Below are 19,799 nucleotides of genomic sequence, written 5' to 3'. Positions count from 1 at the left end.
GAATTGCCAAAGGAAAGGAGAAGTAGGGGGCAGAAAAAATATTCGAAGAAATGATGGCTGAAAAAACTCCAAATGTGATAGCAACTATAAAATCAAAGGCCAGAGAAGTTCAGTGAAGCTCAAGGACAAGAATGTCAAAGAAAATCAGCAACTAGGCACATCATCACCAAACTGCTTCAGATCAGTGATACAGATGAAATCTTAAAACCAAGCAGAGATAAGAGACACGTTGCATAAAAGACATAAAGAAGGGCAGTTGGCTACTTATCAGAAACAAAATAAGCCAGAAAACAGTGAAACATTATCTTCACATTAGAAAAAAAATTTGAAAAACCTAAAAACTGAAATTCAGCAAAAATAGCTTCAAACACAGAAGTAAAATAAAGACTTTTTTGGGTATATAAAAGCTGAATTAGTCACCAGCAGATCTGCACTTCCAGATCTGTTAAGGAAAGCCCTTCATTCGAAAGGGAAATGACATCAAGGGAATCTCATCTACACAAGAAAATAAGGAGTCCTAGATATGGTAACTACATGAGTAAATATAAAATATTTTTTTCTTGTTGTTTATTAAAAATAATTGGCTGAAAATGCAGTACATACATACAAAATATTAAATATTATTCAGTCTTAAACAGAATGGAAACTCTGACACATTCTACAATGTTACAGATGAAACTTGAAGGCATTATACTAAGTGAAATACGACAGCCAGGAAAAGACAAATATTGTATGACCCCGTTTATATGAGGTACTTTGTCTAGAGAAGTCAATTCATACAGACAGGAAGTAGAATGGCGGTTGCGAGGAAGTGTGGGGAGAAGTGAATGGGGAGTTGTTGAGCGGGTATAGAGTTTCAGTTTTGCAAGATGAAGAGTTCTGGAGATGGATGGTGGTAATGGCTGCACAACAATGAAAACGTACCTAGTGCCACTGAACGGTATGTTTAAAGATGGTTGAGATGGTGCATTTTATGTGCATTTTACCACAGTTAAAAGGAAAAGCCAGCATTAGTAGCGTAAGTAAAAACAGTAACAACGTATGTGTGTACAACATATGTAGAAGTACAACATCCTCCGCACAGGTGCTAGGGGAGGATGGAGGTAAATGGTTGTGAGTTTCTTATACTCTGTATAAAGTAGTGTATTATCTCTTGGAGGTGGACTGTGATAAATTAAAGACCTATACTATAAACCCCAAAACCACCACAATAGTAACCTCACAAGAAGTTATTCTAACTAAGTAACAATAGCAGTCCCCCTGGAGCAGCAAGCACAAATGTACACATATGTCAAAAATTATCAAAATGTACACTTTAAATATGTGAGGCTGGAGTGGTGGCTCACACCCGTAATCCCAGCACTTTCGGAGGCTGAGGCAGGTGGATCACCTGAGGTCAAGAGTTTGAGACCAGAGTGGCCAACATGGCGAAACCCCATCTCTACTAAAAATAAAAAAATTAGCTGTGTATGGTGGCGTGTGCCTGTAATCCCAGCTACTCGGAGGGCTGAAGCAGGAGAATTGCTTGAACCTGGGAGGCAGGGTTGTAGTGAGCTGAGATTATACCACTGCACTCCAACCTGGGCAACAGAGCAAGACTCCATCTCAATCAATCAATCAATCAATCAATGCAGTTATGCCTATTATACTTCAACAAAGTTGTTTCAGATAAAAGCACAGTGTGCTCCCTGGACAGATGAAAATTCCAGTGGTAGTCATAATGCCTTTCCACATACTTTCTCTTCTTTCTTTCAGGTACATAATAATATTGCATTTCCTGTCCTCTTTGAAATTAGTTGTTGCCTCATGACTTGCTTTGGCTCATGAAATGTAAATACAAGTTTTCCTAGCAATTAATTCCTGTAAGTGCTTCTCTAGCTAATACACAATCGGTCCTAATGCATAGCCACTCCTACCTGAGTGATGGTGGAGATTTGTTTAGATAAAACACATTTGGTCAACCTGGGTCTATGAGGGTCTCTGCTAGTGGGAGTGGACAGGTAGTCTGAGTGAGGAACTTTGCTGTGTGAGTCACAAATGGGTTGAGAGATCTTCAATACTATAGTTAATCTAGCCTATTCTGACTGAATATTCCCCAGCAACAGAGGTATCTGATCATGGACATCGACTTGTTTGACAGTGGAAGGTAAACTGGTCCAGTGACCTCTGAGGTCTCTACTTTCTTGAAGATGTGAGTTCTATGTCATAGTCTCCACCAGCCTGGGTGTGGAATTGAGCTTCCATTTTCAAGTCTCCACTTGTATGTCCAGAATTTGGCTCCTTTTCAAGGTAACACCCAGGGATTGCTGAGTTCCCAAGTTCTCAGACACAAGTCCACTCATGTTCTTCAATTCTAGTTACCAAAGAAAGTCACCATTCCACTGAGGCTGTGACCATGCCCTCTGCCAAGCCTAGCTCCAAGAATCCCATGCATCAAGCCCCAGGGTGCCTCACATTGGGCATTAGATGTAAGGTTCTGCCAGATCCTTCAGAATTGTCAGGGAGCAGGAAGGAAAGTATCAGATACTTGAAGGACCCACTGATCTGGAAAAAAGTGGGATCTCCTTTCAGCCCGAAAAAAATCTTTCTTCATAATTATATTTCCCTTAGACAAATCTCCAACATGCCTAGGCTTTTGTATATCTGTTTTCACTCTGTCACAAACCTCCCCAAAGAGAAAGGAGATGGTATCTGGAGAAAACCACAAATTAATTTTGCAAAAATTTTTTCTTGCATGCAATCAGTAGTGCCTCAGAATCAAAGCGATCTCTAAGAATATTTTGAAGAAATTTATTTTCTTTCAAAGACCCAAAGTTACTGAGATGCAAAGAATCTTCCACAGTATCATTCAAGGATACTGAATGGCCCCTTCAAACCTCACCCTTGCATATTTCTTCTTCCAGTTGTGATACTGCTATTACATGTGCAAACTAAATGATCTCTTTGGGTGGTTTTTCCGAAATAAATAGTCTTTCCCAAAAGCTTACCTAAGTCTTCATTTTCCACAAAGTAGAAAACTACCCACCGCTTTGAAAGAGCAGCATAATGTGTATTTCTACCACCTTGTCCAGGTTTCGGGGATCTCCAGTCCAGTTTCGGTCAATAACGCCAACTATCACTGCAGCTCAGTGACTTCTTTCTTGTCCATAGCAGTTTTTGGCAGGAAAAAAAAAACAAATCTAACGAATGGGAATGACTTCAGGTAATGCTGTTTTCTTCCCACTTCCTGGGATCAATGTCTTTCCTCTGAAATGGTTTTAATCAGAATCAATCTGTTGTACTCAGGAGCCTAAATCAAAGCTGACATGCAGAGAGCCAAGCGAGAAAGCAACAAAAGATCTGAGCCATTGAACAAGGAAAATATACAAAACAAGTTTAGGAAATTACAGCTCTCACAACTTTTCAGCATGAGGCCTTCTCTGTAATTTAGAAAAAAGTGCATTTATTTGTTATTAGGATCGGAGAGAAGAGAGAAATACCCACCCAAATAGCCACTGGGGAAGAGGGAAGCTCTGATGACAATTTATATGGAGGATGGAGCCAAATTGACTCAGAAAAATAAAAAAAGTATGTACTGGCATTTTCCACACAATCCAGGTCACTTGGGAACTTAGCCAAGGATATTTTGAGAATTAGACTACCCATTGTGAACAAGGTTGGGAACTATGAGGCACTACACGGCCCTGATCAAGCTCAGATGGGCCAAATTATCAGCCAAAATTCTCTTTCCCATAAATGTTTATCTCTACATTTCCCACAAAAGGGAATTCAAACTCAGTTTTGCTTCTGGAACCAAACTATCCAAAGCCAGGTGAGATGACTCACACCTGTAATCCCAGCAATTTGGGAGGCCAAGGAGAGAGGATGCTTGAACTCAGCAATTCAAGACCAACCTGGGCAACATAGTGAGATCCACTCTCTACAAAAAATTTTAAAATTAGTACGGTGTGGTGGTGTGTTCCCCTAACCCTAGCTACTCATGACGCTAAGGCAGAATTGGCTGGGCTGGGCTGACAGAGCCAGACCCTGCTAAAAAATAAAAATAAAAATTCTTTAATTTGGAAACATCCCCAACTGAGAGCCAAGAGATACGTCTCACCCGTAACCCAGAATCCTGTAAAACGGGATGTGGAGCGGCTACTGTCTGTAGGCTTGTGATGACCGTTCAGCACCCGGGCCTCTTGCGCTCAGCTCCACCCAAGTGGGCCAGGCAGTTGGGAGTGAAAGCTTAGCTTCCCAACAGGTGAATGAACCTGCCTCCCATTCACAGGGCGACCTCTGGCCGGACACCTGGGGCCTGCTGCCTCCTTGTTACACATTAACCAAGTTCTGGCCTCGATAGTAACAGCGTCAGGGAAGTTTCTTCCTGGCTGACAGCCACAGATGATGAAGGTGGACAACGTCTTAACAGAAACCGGCCAATTTGGCAAATGGGCTGCTTTCCTCTCCAGTGCTGGCACCTTCCTCCTCTGTCCGGCAGCTGGACTCCACTGTCCTCAGCCCTCTGTCACCCCAAACCTGCCCACCGCCCGCCTCTCCCTGACTTTCCCTGCGGGAAATCCGGGCTCAACGTCCAGATCCCCCAGCCGCAGCTCGGCCCGCCCGGGCGCACACCGCCAGGTGGCCCAACCCGAGCATGTGCTTGCGCCGAGCTCCGAGGTCCCCGTGCGCCCCGCCCCGGCTCCCCCGTGCGCACGCGCAAACGCAGGGCGGGTGGGCGGGGCGGGCCTCCCGTAGCCCATCTCCTCCTCCTCCTCCCGGTCGCTGCCGGACCGAGGGCGGACGGCCGTGCGCCTGCGCGGAGCCGGAGTCCGGCTGGGCTGCCGCCGCTGGGAGGCCGGCGGTTGCCGTGGGGACCGGTCGGGCCCCTCCCTCCTCCGGTCCCCCTCCCCAGGTCCTTCCCCACCGCGACGCGCCGGCAGACTGCGGGCGAGAGCAGCCGGTGACCCGGCGAGAGGCGGCGCCGCTCCCAAGATGTCGCAGACGGCCATGTCCGAAACCTACGGTACGAGGCCCGGGCTGGCCGGGCGCGCGGGTCGGGCCTCGTGGGGCGTCGGCGGCGCTGGGCCGGGCCTGGGCTGTGGGGGTCTTGACGGTGGCTGTGGCACCGGCCGGAGCCGGGGGACTGATCTCCAGGTGTCGGCGCTTGGGACGGGGATGGGGGCGCGGGCCGCGGGGGGCTCGGGCCGCGGGGGGCTCGGGGTGGGGTAGCTGGTGCGCGGTGCGCGGGGCGCGGGCGGGGCTGTGCACAGCGCATTGGCGTGATTCGCCTTTTCAAGTTTCCTCCTGCTCTTTTTCCGCGCTTGCACTCTTAGCGTTTTCCCCTCGGTCTAATGTAAATAACTGAAGGTTTGGAAAGCCAGCTTGATGTTCCGTTTCAGCTGCGATATTATCCCCAGCCAGCGGTGTGAAGGGCTTGGGGCGACGCCTGTGTTCCTCAAATACTCCAGTTTGACCTTTCCTGGTTTGGAATTCGTTGCTTTACATTGGGATTACAGTGAGGAGTTATTGATAGACTAATTCAGCTCTTCCTCCGGAGACCTCTTGCTTCGTTTATTTCTCCCTCCCTCTCAGTGGTTTTTAGCCTTTTCTGGGTTGCATTTTGGCTATTTATAAACATGTCTTGTCTCTTGTCTCCTTAAGACTGTAAGCGCCTTGGAAGCAAAGCCCTGGCTGTTTAATCTTTGTTCCCCTGCAGCACCCAGACCTGGAGGTGCTTGGCAAATATTGTTTTGAATAAGCGAAAGCTTTCCCAATGCATATACTGTGTTTTCTCTCTTTTTTTAATTTTTTTTTTTTTTTGGCCTTGCGTGGCAAGAGTAAACAACTTGTACTTTGTTTCAGGGTTGAATATTAATAGACATTTACCGGTCCCTAATCACTCTTTCACATGTTAGTTTTCTCAGATTAAGACTTTGATTTGGAGTTTTACAATCCCAGAGAGAGGCTCAAGTTCAAAATTACATACCTCAAGCCAAATTAGTCCTATCTTCATCTGTCCTGGCGTGCTGGTTTCCTTCCCTGCAACAAATACTGTGGAATGACATTAGGGAAGCAGGCACCACTCTGGGAGGGCTGTAAGTACTGCAGAAACACTGCAGAAACTCTGCTCTCATGGAGCGTACAGTCTGTTGAGGGAATGCAGTAATAATCCAATTGTGATACTAATGAGTGGATAATTTAAAACCAGGCAAGAGTTCTGAAGAATTGTGGTCTGCAAAAGTGTGTTAGAAACAAAGTTGACCCAGACAGGGGTGTCAGGGAGGCATTTACCAGGCAGCACACAGAACATCTCAGGCCTGTGGGAAGGGCAATTCCAGAAGGGTGTGTTTTGAGCACCACTCTGGAGAGATGGATGAGGAGGCAGAGAGAAGAGGGCCTTGAGGAAGGCATCAGTCTGCCTCCTAAGAAAAAAAATGAGAACTTTTGGAAGGGTTTCCATGCTGGGGTCACAGTGCATTTGGTCCACCTTAAGTGAGTGACTCCTGTGACTGGTACTGCCCTGCTCTTGGTGACACAGGGGCATGACATCTGTTCCTAGAAGGCTTAGGATATCTTCCAGTAAGTCGATGCCTTCATCAGGACAAGTGTTTGCAAATGCTTCTGCATATGACAGTGGTCTGGTCTTCCTGTAGAGAACCACAGTCAGAAATGTAAGGAAAACATACTCTAGCAATTTTTAGTTACAACTTTGCACTTCTTTCAAGTGCTCTTTAGGCCACACCTAGTTTCTTTAACCTGAGTAAGGAGCAGGGAGCACTAGGGAAGGGTGGAATGTCCAAATAAGAAAAGCAAATGGGGGTCATGAATCAGTAAGAAAGAGCTGGAAGAGTTCAGGAGATAGAGCCTTTAATGTTTCATTTTTCATATACACAGTGATAACAGCTGATAAAATAGAGCATATCTTTGGCATCTCCACTTCAGACACAGTTAACTGAACTTCTGAGCATCACAGATTGACTGATTAAATTCTAATCGTAAGGCTTTGACCATTAGTATTCTTATTTCATGGTAACTTTCAAATATATTTTTACTTTCCAACTCTGAATTGAATCTTTTCTTCTAATAGAGGAAATTAATAAAAAACTAGTAGAAACTAATAAATAGAAAGTGAGGCCGGACACGATAGCTCACGCCTATAATCCCGACACTTTGGGAGGCTGAGGTGGGCAGATCAGTTGAGCTCAGGAGTTTGATACCAGCCTGGCCAACATGTCGAAACCCCATCTCTATTAAAAATACAAAAAATTAGCGGGGTGGTACATTTGTAATCCCACCTACTCAAGAGGCTGAGGCATGAGAATTGCTTAAACCCAGGAGGCGGAGGTTGCAGTGAGCCAAGATTGTGCCACTGTACTCCAACCTGGGCAACAGAGTGACTCTGTCTCCAAAAAAGAAAAAAAATAGAAAATGAGTTTTAGAGAGAGCAAGCAGGACAGTTGAAGTTTGCCAAGCTAAAGTAAAAGTCACCTAGAACCAAGTCCTCGGCTGTCACTTTCACTTATCGTTGGCCATATTTATACAGCATTGTTTCTTAAAAGTGAAACAGTCAGGCTCCCTTCTGGACTTTTGCCTCTGAGCTGGTGAAAGAATGTTTGCCTAACCTTTAAACTCCTTTGTAGTCTGTGCTCATTTTCTCTTCTGTAAAAGGAGACTCTGTGTAGCTTGACAGAGAGATGAGGAAAAATCAAGAGCCAGTGTGTGAAATAAACTGGTTTGGTTTGGTTTGGTTTTGAAACAGGATCTCACTCTGTCACCCAGGCTGGAGTGCAGTGGCACAATCATAGCTCACTGCAGCCTCTACCTCCCCAGCTCAAGTTATCCTCCCACCTCAGCCTCCTGAGGAGCTGGGACCACAGGTGCATGCTACCACACCTGGCTCATTTAAAAAAAATTTTTTTTGTATGTTGCTGTGTTGCTCAGCCTCGTCTTAAACTCCTGGGTTCAAGTGATCCTTGTGCCTCCACCTCCCCAAGTGTTGAGATCACTGAGATCATAGTCATGAGCCACTGTGCCCCACTGAAATGTGCTGTTAATGAGCTACCTCTCATTAATATGCTTACTTAATATGCCTTTAACATATTAAAGCAATATTTCACCTTCCATAGACTGAGTAGCATTCAACATTTTTGTGGCTTTGAGGTCACTAACCACATGAAGACTGTATGTAATATCATGAAACAAATTGAAATCACATATAGGTTTCAAATGAAACCCGTAATCTGAATATTAGAAGCAAGATTCTCCCAAATGTCATCAGATACACAACATTCTTAAAGCTCTGGCCAGTTAGTATGGCTTAGGACTTCCCAAGGAACTCTGCTTCAGCCATCCGAGACCTGGGAGATTACAAATTGGTTGAAAGTAATTTTGATGCCAAGCAGCGATATTCAGAAAGGAGCTAAAAAGTATATGTAGTGGGAAAATGCCAGAAATTTCTTTCAAAATTTAAGTGCTGGGGCAGTTTGAGAGTGAGGAAAAATCTAATACAAAATCTCTACATATGAGAGTTTGTGCCATCCACAATGGGAGTAATTTATGAAACAGAAGACTATGACTCAAATTGCTAGTTCTGTGCTCATTTTTATAAAATACACTCTTGAAGTTTTATTTTGTGCTTCATTTTGAAAACAGCACAGTATTAAAATATTTACCAAATAATTTTGGAAATTATCAGAAGAGTTTCCTTGAAAAATACAGCGTTGTAAGCTATTTGGGTTGAATTGTGTTCCCCAAAATATCTATTAAGGTCCTAACCCTAGTACCTGTGAACGTGACCTCATTTGGAAATGAGATCTTTGCAGATGTAATCAAGTTAAGATGAGGTAATACTGAATTGTGGTGGGCCCTAATTCAGTGACTGGTGTCCTTATAAGATGAGGGAAACTTAGACACAAGTACATTCAGAGAGAATGAGACATGATGATGGAGGCCAGGATTGGAGGGATGCATTTACCAGCCAAGCAGTGCCAAGGGATGGCTGGCACCCACCAGAAGCTAGAGAGAGGCCGGGAGGGATCCTTCCCTCTAGCCTTCAGAGAGAGTTTGACCCTTCCAGCACTTTGAATTTGAACGCCTGGCCTCCAGAACTGTGAGACAAGGAACTTCCTTTGTTTCAAGCTTCCCAGTTTGTGATTCGTTGTGATGACAGCCCTAAGAAACTAATACATAGGCTTTGCTCATCAAAATAAGATTCATGGAGAAATTTATGGATGACAAGGCAAGATGGATTGAGGAAGATATCCTCGGTAAAGGAAATAGCATTTCAAAGTCACCTGGTTCCAATAAAGTGTGAAATAACTTGCTGTTAGAGAAATCACCCCAGTCGCACTTTACCTTAATTTCATGAGAGGTAGGACAGGTAAGCGTATCAACAAAGGAATCTCATAACACCAAAACAAAGGACATTTCTTCAAGTTGAATAAATATATGATTGTAACTCTTTGTCATTTTCTTTTTCTCTTTCACTGAAAGCTGGTGAACATTTCAGGTACCAAAGCATGGGAAACCTTGCACCAGTGCTTATCAAACTCATGTGCACAGAGTCCCCTGGTGTGTTAAAATGTAGATCCTGACTTAGGGGGTCAGGGGATCTGCATGTGACCAGCTCCGGGGTTATGCAGGTGCTGTTGATCCAGGTAGGCATGTAATGACTCCATGCTCGAGAACTTTGAAAAGATGGTTTTTTTGAGAAAAAAAAAAAAAAAAAAAGTTTATTATTCTTTCTCATGGTCATTTGAACTGTAAAGTATTCCAATCCATGCCTGTGACTTGACTGCTGATGCTCTGATGACTGTAACATCTATATTTCCGGTCACAGCCTTCACTCAAACCGAAGACCTTATTTACAGCTCCTACCTAACTACACTTGGGTGGCCTACAGGCATCTGAATGCAGTATGTCCTAAACCCAACAAATTACTCATGCCTGTACCTCTGTCTTCTATTTTTCCTGCGTCTGCCTAAAAGAGAGCGTTAGAGCCCATTTTTAATTCCTTCCCATCCTTACTTCCTGGCTCTATTTGGCTTCAAAGTCTTTTGAGCTGACTTCTTAACATGGTTTAAGTTACTGTTTATCCTAAAAGATGCAAAGGAAAGTTAAATTAGGGCCAGTTTGCAGGATTAAAAGATAAGAAAATTGAGTTTCATTCCAAAGTTATTTGCTGCAGTGACTTGAGCCACTGTGCTGACTATCTTGCAGCCTGCCACACAGTATCTGCACCACTGCCCGTGGGCAGCTTCCATAGCACTTGGGACCGGCGTTCATGAGGATGCGAGAGCCTCCTGGGCCAGGATGGGCGTAGTTTTCTGCTTTGGAAGAACAATTATATATATATGTATATAATTATATATTTATTATTATTCTATCAGTGGAAAGTAACAAAGAATTGGCCTGCTAAGTAACTGGCTTGTCCACATCAGCCTCCTCAGTGCATGTGATCCCAACAAGTGAGCCAGGAAAATCAAAGACCCGGTCACCAGCCTGGAGCAATTGTTGGGGAGCCTGTGCTGCAAATGATAAATTTACAAGGGTCATGGTTCCACTGTGCCGATGTTTACTTCAGTCTTAGGTAAACCGCACTCCCATGGCATGCTGCAGAGTACCATGATTAGCTTTCACTGCCTGCTCCACTTCCTTTACTTCATATTCTTCCTGCTCCTGCACTGGTCATGTGCTCTTCCACCGCCCAAACCTTCCACCTCTCCTAACCAGCATTTCATCAAGGTTTTCACGGTTCACTTCCTCCCTGACCATTGTACCAAAACTTTTTGTCCATTGAAGTACATGTCATCTGTCCTCTGCCTGCTCCTCATTGCTGTTATCTGATGACCCTGGGGATAGTCCTTATTCAACAAAGTCATCTGTCATATGGTTATGCTCTTTGCTCCAACTTTTGACTGATCCTGGGTGACCTCAGTGTCCTTGCAGAGGTCAGTCAACAACTCAACTCCACAGTTCTTTACTTTATCTCTAGTCAAGATGAAGTCAGGTCTGTTTTGCTGCCTCTTCAGATACTTCCCTGGCTGCTCCCTGGACTTTGTCACCTATCCCATTGTGACCACTCCAACTTCATCCAGTCTTTACTTTAAGAGCTTCAGGTTCCTGGTCCATCTCCTCCCTTTCTTCTTCTTTTTCTTTTCTTTTCTTTCTTTCTTTTCTCTCTTTTTTTTTTAGACAGTCTCACTCTGTTGCCCAGGCTAGAGTGCAATGGTGCGATCTCAGTTCACTGCAACCTCCACCTCCCAGGTTCAAGTGATTCTCGTGCCTCAGCCTCCTGAGGCACTGGGATTACAAACATGCGCCACCATGTCTGGCTAATTTTTGTATTTTTAGTAGAGACAGGGTTTCGCCATGTTGGCCAGACTGGTCTCTATCTCCTAACTTCAGGTGATCAGCCCACCTCAGCCTCCCAAAGTGCTAGGATTACAGGTGTGAGCCACCGCACCTGGCCCCTTTTTTCTTTTCAGGCAATGAGCTTCTCCGTCTTCAGATAGGACACCCATGGCTTTTCCTTCCACCTCATCATGCTTCTTTGTCTTTCAACTACACACTGCACAGCTCCAGTCCTGGCTACCCATCCATCTGCCTTGCCTGCTGCGCAGACAGAGCACCTTTTAGATTGAGATCATTGCAGATGTATGGTATCTGCTTCCAGCTGGGTACTCAGTAATACTTAGCAATCATTTTTCTTATCCTGGCCATCTCTTCCTTTCTGCACACCAGCTATTTTAGACCTTCACATATCTCAAGTCCATTCTCACTCCCAGTAGATGACCAACCAACAGTAGATGTCAGGAAAAGATGCCATGTCTGCAAACTTGCTTACCTCATCCTTAACCCTTCCCATGTCATCTCAGAAGAAGGAACGTCTCTCTTGTTTAAAACTCACCCCAGCCTTCTACTTTGGACCCCATCTCTAAGCTTCAGGTCCCCACTTCACCCGTCATGTCTGTTCCCTTCCATCCCCTTTCCACTGGTAGCTTCCTGGCTTTGTGCCTTCCTCCTTTAACTACCGCTGTCTCTCCTTTTTCTCACAGCTAAGCTGCTTATTATAAGAACTGTCAGTACTTTTTGTCAACAGTGTCTTCCTTCATTCTTCAACTGACTGTAATTAGGATTTTGCCCCCGCCTGAAGTGATGTTGATTTCACCAGGGATGCTGATGATCAGTCAGTGGAGACTTGGCAGCCTTTATCTTAGCTTCTTTTCATACTCAGCCTTTATAAGAACTGCTTCCCAAAATCTCCACTGTGTTGGCTTACAGGTATTTTCAACTTAATCTCTGAGTTTGCAACTCATTCTTTTGCCTTAAAGTTGTTCCTCCTCAGAATCTTCAACATCTCTTATCTCAGTTTTCGTAATCACAAACCCTAGGCCTTTAATTCCTAAAGAAGGAACCTTTCTTTAAATGACTCCATTCTACCCAAATTCTAATGCTGTATCACAGCACTTAACGTCTTCTGCAAGGAAGTAAGACACATTAAATGGATCATACAGTCAGAGGCCATACATCCGTGATTTTTTTTCCTGATACTTGGAAATCTTAAAAGCAAGACCACTGCTTGGGGAAGAAACGAGGAAGGCAGAGGTCACCTTGTCTGCTGAATATGGCTTAATTTTCTTGAACACTCAAGGTCATCATTGACTATTGACTGCTGGACAAAATGTGCTGTGGTATTATGGTCACTTTTAGCTCATCCCCTGCTGTCCCCAGCTCACAGTCCTACTTTAGTATATACTTTTGATCTGCTGCGCTTTGGGGTGTTAGGTAATAGAGGCTGCTGGAAGTGAATGTAAAACAAGTCAGTCAATTCCAAATGAGGTGTCTCCTGTAGAGTTAATCTCCTTTGGCTTTATGTTTGCTATTTCAGTGGCTTGGAGGCCATTTTTTTCTGGTCTTTATTTTGTCTGTGTTCCTGAATGGCTGACATTTGCCCAAGACTGAGTTCTAATTATTTGATACCTTTCCTATTACCTCATTTAACATTTCTCATATGAAAAGTTAAAAGTACATGAGTAAGATGTACCTGTTTTAGACTTTCTATTTTGGGGTGTGGTCTTTCCCCTCAAGTTTAGTTCATTCTGCAGGAAACCCTTATCAAGTGAATGTGATGATCATAAACTGAGAATTTTTCGTGATTTTGAGCCTTCAAGTTAATATTGACTATTATAAACACCAAATCTAATTAAAGTAGGCACAATTATTTAACCAGTTCACATTTAGTTATATAAACCACCTAGGCATTTTCCCTTCATTAATTAACTCAGTAATATGGCTATTCACCTGTTCCTGGTAAGCCTTTTTGTAGCTGTTAAGCACTGTACACAACATATAAGACATACCACATGGTATGTTGTATGTATGTCGTCCACTGTTAAACAAGGAAAAAGAAAACCACAGATTATAAATACAAAATAAACCCATAAAACTAGTACAGAATCTACCATATTCTGATATGGAGTCATGGCAAGTGAGATCATCATTGCTGCAAACCACCAATGATTTGCAGACATTGAACACTCAGAGAACATGGTGCCATACATTCCTGCCAGAATGATTTCTGTGAAATCTAGGTAATTCAGCACTAACTGAAACTCATGAAGTTAGTTGGATTTCATCATCTACCAAGGAATAACTCATTGTCCTTTGTGATGCTTAGTTTTATCTATGTTATCCAAATATGTGTTATCACCACACAGAAAAAGAACTAATGGACAGCCTGGTTGCTTATCTGCTGTTCCTTCCGTCTGGTATTGTTTCCTTCTTGAATCCTTTGCTAGTTCTTCCATTCTGGGGGCTGTGCATAGTAAACTTAGAGAGTCATTGTCTGTTAATATCACCTTTTTTTTTTTCAGTTAAGGTTTCCGTTTTGAGGTCATTGTAGATTAATATACAGTTTTAAGAAAAAAATACAGAGCTCTCATGTACCCTTTTCCTAGTTTTTCCCAATGTGAAAAGCTTGCAAAACTATTGCAGAATGTCACAACTGGGATATTGATGTTGACACAGATACAGGACACTTCCATCACCACAAAGATCTCTCCTGTTGCCCTTTTATACGCACAGACTTCCTTCCTGTCGCCACACCTTCCTTAGCCTTTGGCAACCACGAAATCTGTTCTCCATTTCTATAATTTTGTCATTTTAAGAATGTTATATAAATGGAATCTTGCAGTTACAATTTTTTTAGGACTGACTTTTTCAGTCAATATAATTCTCTGGTGATACATCCAGGTTATTGCATGTATTAGCAGTTCAATCCTTGTTATTGCTGAGTAGCATTCCTTGGTACGAGTGTACCAAAGACTGTCTAACAATTTACCTGTTAAAGAACATCTGGGTTGTTTCCAGTTTGGGGCTATTACCAATAAAACTGCCATAAACAGGGTCTTGCATGACTCTAAATCTTCATTTCCCTGAGATGAGTATCTAGGAGTGTAGTTGCTGAGTCATGTGGTGTGTTAAATGTTTAGTTTTATAAGAAACTGCCATCCATACAGTTAACATTTTACTTATGTTAAAATCTTCAGCTATAATGGTGGGTTTTTCTGTTTGTCCTTTTAATTCTGTTAGTTTTTGCTTGACATATTTTATAGCTGTTTGGTGTATATATATTTGAGATACCTATATCTTATTGGTAGGTTTACTCTTATGTATTAATAGTTATGTAATGGCCCTTTCTGTCTCTGGTTATTTTCTTTGTTCTGAAGCCTATTTTATCTGGTATTAATACAGCCAGCCCTGTTTTTCTTTAATTAGTGTTTGCATGATATATCCTTTTCCATTCTTTCGGCAGCCCGTATCATTATAATTGAAGTGAGTTTATTGTAGACGGTGTATGCTTAAGTCATGCTTTTCAAGTCAGCCTTCCAGTCTTTGTCATTTAATTGGTGTATTCATTTACATTTAATGCAATTATTGATATTGTATGACTCAGGTTTGCTATTTTATTTCTCTGGTTTCTTTTCCAGCCTGCCTTCCCTGGCCATTTTTAAAGAATTCTGTTTGATTTACCAAGAGTGTTTTTGAATATATCTCTGCTTATAGCATTTTCAGTGGTTACTCTATATCTTACTTTACATATACATAACTTACCGCAGTTATATATATCATAGTTTACTGTTGTCATCTTTTAATCCTTTCCTGTTTTGTCTTAAGTAATTCCTGTACATATTTTAGAATCGTATAGATAATACTATTTTTCTTAAACAGTTAAACAGTATGAAGAAAACTCAAGATAAGAAGGAAAGCCTATTGTATTTGCCCATACTTTTGCTTTCCATGTTCAAGCAATCCTCCCTCCTTAACCTCCCAAAGTGCTGATATTACAGATATGAGCCAATGCGCCCAGCCTGGAATTTTTTAATGCTAACAAAAGTCTAATAGCATTATTTTGAGTTCGATTGCCTGTAACCATGCGAATATTCTGAGAAGTTGAATAGGCTTCATCTCTCAGTGGTGATTAACATAGTTCTTAAGAAACAGGTGACAGAGCTAGGCCAAGTGTCAGTAAAGGAACATACTATTGGAGCATAATTTGAGGAGGGAAGGTTAACTATGATTAGGGAGTGCTTGGTCTGATCTGGAAAAGAGTGTGGAGGTGACATTTTCAAAGGTGTAAACAGGGGAGCCAGGAATACAGAGCAGAGCCTTTGAGGCCGCAGAAGGAGTCAGGCAGCAGTGGGGATTAACAGTGGTGGGTCAGGAGCAAGGGTGAGGAGTGGACTCAGCAGCTGAGTGAAAGAGGGAGAAAGTTGGTGTTCTGGTGCTCCTGGGCTCCTAAACTATGCAGAACTACAGTTCTTTGCTAACAGAAAAAGCAAAGTGAATTACTATGGATAATACGAAGTTACTGATACTACATCATGCTAGTTAACACTTTCCAGGATTTGGAAATCCTTTATTTCCACTTCATAAAAAACAATATCCCAAATTAAATATATTACTATGTAAACAAGAAATTATTCAGTTTGTCATTGAATCAGGCAAATTTCACACCTGAAATGCTGACCCAAACTTGTCATGAGCTGTTACAAATTACAGATGAGGGAATAGAAGAAAGACCACATAAATCTGCAAGTGCAGACAAAACTTTTACCTGAATTTAAACAGAAGAAAGAAGTAGACTCTTCAGAGTCAGACTTATCCTTTTGTACAGAAAACACTTGAAATTTCTAAACTAAGCTTGCTTGCAACTGAATACGCATATTTCTTTGGATAGTGGCTAGCAAAAGGATAAATTTTATTCATTCCAAGAGTAGTTTTCAAATTCGAGCTTGAAAAGTAATTATTCAAAGAGCAGAGTTTGGAAAACCACTGAATTAACATGTCACCCAAATACCTAAAATCCTTAAATGTGAAAAGGTAAGTCAACATGTGTATTGTCATTTTACAAGATACTCAGTTACCTCTTTTTCCTGTTATATTAACAACTAAGATACTAACTTTTATGTTCATGATCTAAGAAGAAATTCATAGCACCATTTTGAGGTTATTTTCACAGTCTCTTTTTATCTTTCAGATTTTTTGTTTAAGTTCTTGGTTATTGGAAATGCAGGAACTGGCAAATCTTGCTTACTCCATCAGTTTATTGAAAAAAAATGTAAGTGACATCAAACGGTCATTCTTCTGTGCATGTCTCCTGAGAGTCCTCTCTTGCTCAGATTTGTTTACAGTAAAACTTACAACTTTTTTCCGTGGAAAAAAGTAATAGTTTAAAAGTATTTTAAAGGGTTTTGTTATTAAACTTTGGTAATGTGGTTTTTTTATTAACGTTTCAATTTAACAATGGTTCAATAGATGGTTACTTATACTGTACATTTTCCAAATGCTAGGAGATCATATAGTGATGTTGAAGACAGCAGAGGCATTCTCTGGCAGGAATCCCATTTCCTGACAGCGGCCAGAGAAGCTCTAGGCATACATTTTGGATAAAATAACAATGTTTGATCTTTATAGTGGCCTTCTATTGTAGGTAAGGCAGTTGCTGTCATCAGTTCTGTTTTATAGGCCAGGAACAGAGCTCTTGACCACACATCCCATCTTTTACCATCGACCCTCACTGTTTTGGTAAGGGAGGTTGAATTTTTTATTTCAAACTATGTGAGACCTTGGAAAGGTGTAAAAGACTAGGTTTGAAAGGCCCTTAAAATAAAAAAATGCTTTTATAATAATGGAAAGAATTGTGGAGAAAGACCTGTCTAGTTAGTGGCAGGTGGGCAAAGGCTCAAAAACAGAATGTTTTTTTAGTTAAGTGCATCTTAAGGAAGTATATGTCAGATACCGTAGGTGGGTAAAAAGGAGAAAGAGCCAGTATAGGGTGTCTTGGCAGAAAGCTTTGAAGAAGAATAAAATAATAGGAATTTACTCTGCTACTTCCATTTTCATCAACCAAGAGCTTGTTGGAGCCTGTGTTTAGTGACATGGACCCAGTGTGGCTTAGTCACAGAACCAGTCCTTACTGAAATTAACAAGTGTTCATTCACTGGATAGTTTATTTACAGGTTGCCAAGACTTAGAAAAGAACAACCAGAGGGAACCAGGCCAAGTACCCAGCTTATATAATCATTCTCTCCTCAGAGAACTCTCCTGCAGGGTCCTCCCCACAACTCCTCACAACAGTGATGAAGGGAAGTTCTCTCATTGTAACCAGGATGCCACTGGCCTTTAGTTACTGTCTTTTGAAGGATTTTACTCTGCATTTTGCCTGTTATTTTACTCCTAATGGAATTTCCATACTAGTTCTGTACTGTCTGGGCATGAAACAGACTGGCATAGTCACTATAACCATTTACCCTCCGCCCTGTAAATAATAAAGCCAGTTGCCAAGTAGCATCCCTGATTTCTGGAACAATTAAATTTTGTTCTGCAGTTACAAAATGTAAACTAGTCAGTGGACTGAATAGCTGTGATATTCGATTTTAGCTTATCTGTTCATCATCACAGAAATGTTCTTTCACAGGCAGTGTATTCCCGCTCGGTTTAGCAAAATACTTATTTTACCTGCCTCCTCCCTGTTCAAACAGTACTAATTTCTCCAACAAATTCATCCCAAATCATTACCATAGAACATACAATGGATGAAAACTCAGACACCTGTAGATTGCATAGGGTTTGGGGTGTGTTTGAGGGTGTTTTGTTTTGGGGTTGTTTGTTTGAGAGTGTTTTTTCTTTGGTTCAGTTTTTTTTCCGCCTTTTCCCTGCTTTTCCTTGCTTTCACTGTTATTTCTTTAGAATATTTAACCATTCAAATACAGTAGCTGGAACTGCCTCCACCTCATTACTTACTGAGCCGCAGACCTGTCACTGAACATTATCCCCTGAATGGTACCCTGGTATGTCAACAGTCCCATCTGTGAGATCTTAACAGTGCACAGTTGGATGCAGTTCAGATATGGCAGGGGTACCTTCAGGCATAGGTTTTTAAATGTATGATTTGTTTAGGGGTTTTGAGAAAAAATCTTTATGTCTCTTTGAGAGTGGGGGCTATGTGTATTTTCTTTAAAACTAAATGCATCTTCTCAGTAGAATGCTGGAGAAATGAATGGCTGGAGTAATGTCTGTTCTCCATTGATGTAACTCTTGGTTTTAGTGTCACTTATTTAAATCTATAAGCCTGTTAATGTTCTAAAATTAAATGTGCTGTTCTTGTTTTTCTTTTTTAGTCAAAGATGACTCAAATCATACAATAGGAGTGGAATTTGGTTCAAAGATAATAAATGTTGGTGGTAAATATGTAAAGTTACAAATATGGGATACAGCAGGACAAGAACGATTCAGGTAGCTTTTCTAACTTAAAAAATATTTGAAAATTGGATTTAAAATAATTGATATTCTCTCAATATATAATGCCTCACCCCTTCCCCAACACACCCCTTCCTTGTCCTAATCTCAGAAACTTCATTTTTGGAAACTTTGATTGACAAGACAGCTAAAATTCAGGTTAGCTGTCTACAGCATGGATTTACTAAAGAATACAGTAGGATCTCAGAGCAACTGCATCATAATTTGGAGGCTGACCCCTTCTCAGGAGGATGTGGCACTGTGTATTGTGCAGTATGTTTCTAGATTAAAATCAAAGCAAGAGCTTGTTTTTCTGTGTTTCTTTTTTAAAGAATTGTTTAAAACTTCTTGTGAGGTTGTGTTTTGTTTTACATTAACTAGAGCATGTTCTGATGTTTGATACACACTCCACAAAATATTCTCTCCACACTCTTATTATAATAGTGTCATAATTGAGACTCAGCATGACACTGCAAATGAGGTTACATGTTTAGTATTCTGTAACTACTAAAGCAAGAAAATAGATTAATATTTAGTTTTGTGTTTTGCACAGATGCACAAAGTCAGAACAGATATTCATAGTTTTATAATTCAGTGAAATAAAATCCACCCCATTTGTAAACATTTCACTTACAGTTGAGTATATATCATATATTAAATAATTGAAGTTCAGCTGGGCACAATGGCTCATACCTGTAATCCTAGCACTTTGGGAGGCCAAGGCAGGTGGATCACCTGAGGTCAGGAGTTTGAGACCAGCCTGGCCAATGTGGTGAAACCCCGTCTCTACTAAAATACAAAATTAGCTGGTTGTGGTGGCAAGTGCTTGTAATCCCAGCTACTCTGGAGGCTGAGGCAGGAGAATCGTTTGAACCTGGGGAGTGGAGGTTGCAGTGAGCTGAGATCGCGCCATTGCGCACTAGCCTGGGCAACAAGAGCAAAACTCTGTCTCAAAAATTAATTAAATAATTGAAATTTAATAATTGCTTCAAAAATACCATAACCACCTTTAATCA

At 41.6% G+C, this 19,799-nt stretch overlaps 1 protein-coding gene across 3 annotated transcripts in view; it reads left to right on the top strand.

The window, feature by feature from the left end:
* The first annotated feature begins 4,688 nt into the window (after nt 1-4,688).
* Nucleotides 4,689-19,799, top strand: part of RAB4A (RAB4A, member RAS oncogene family) — a 30,004-nt gene continuing 14,893 nt past the window's right edge. Inside the window, exons 1-3 of one of the 3 annotated variants that reach the window (XM_032242379.1) lie at nt 4,689-5,005; nt 16,523-16,603; nt 18,666-18,780. In XM_032242379.1, coding sequence (XP_032098270.1) covers nt 4,975-5,005; nt 16,523-16,603; nt 18,666-18,780 — 227 coding nt within the window. In that variant the 5' untranslated portion in view covers nt 4,689-4,974. The remainder of the gene's footprint in view (nt 5,006-16,522; nt 16,604-18,665; nt 18,781-19,799) is intronic. The other 2 variants (XM_032242380.1, XM_032242381.1) reach the window with 2 other exon arrangements.

Source organism: Sapajus apella, unplaced genomic scaffold (assembly GCF_009761245.1).
Source record: "Sapajus apella isolate SASKATOON/1434 unplaced genomic scaffold, GSC_monkey_1.0 scaffold49, whole genome shotgun sequence".
In the NCBI taxonomy this organism is placed as follows: domain Eukaryota; kingdom Metazoa; phylum Chordata; class Mammalia; order Primates; family Cebidae; genus Sapajus; species Sapajus apella.
The sequence above is the reverse complement of the archived record's forward strand: the minus strand, read 5'-3'. Positions and strand labels throughout refer to the sequence as shown.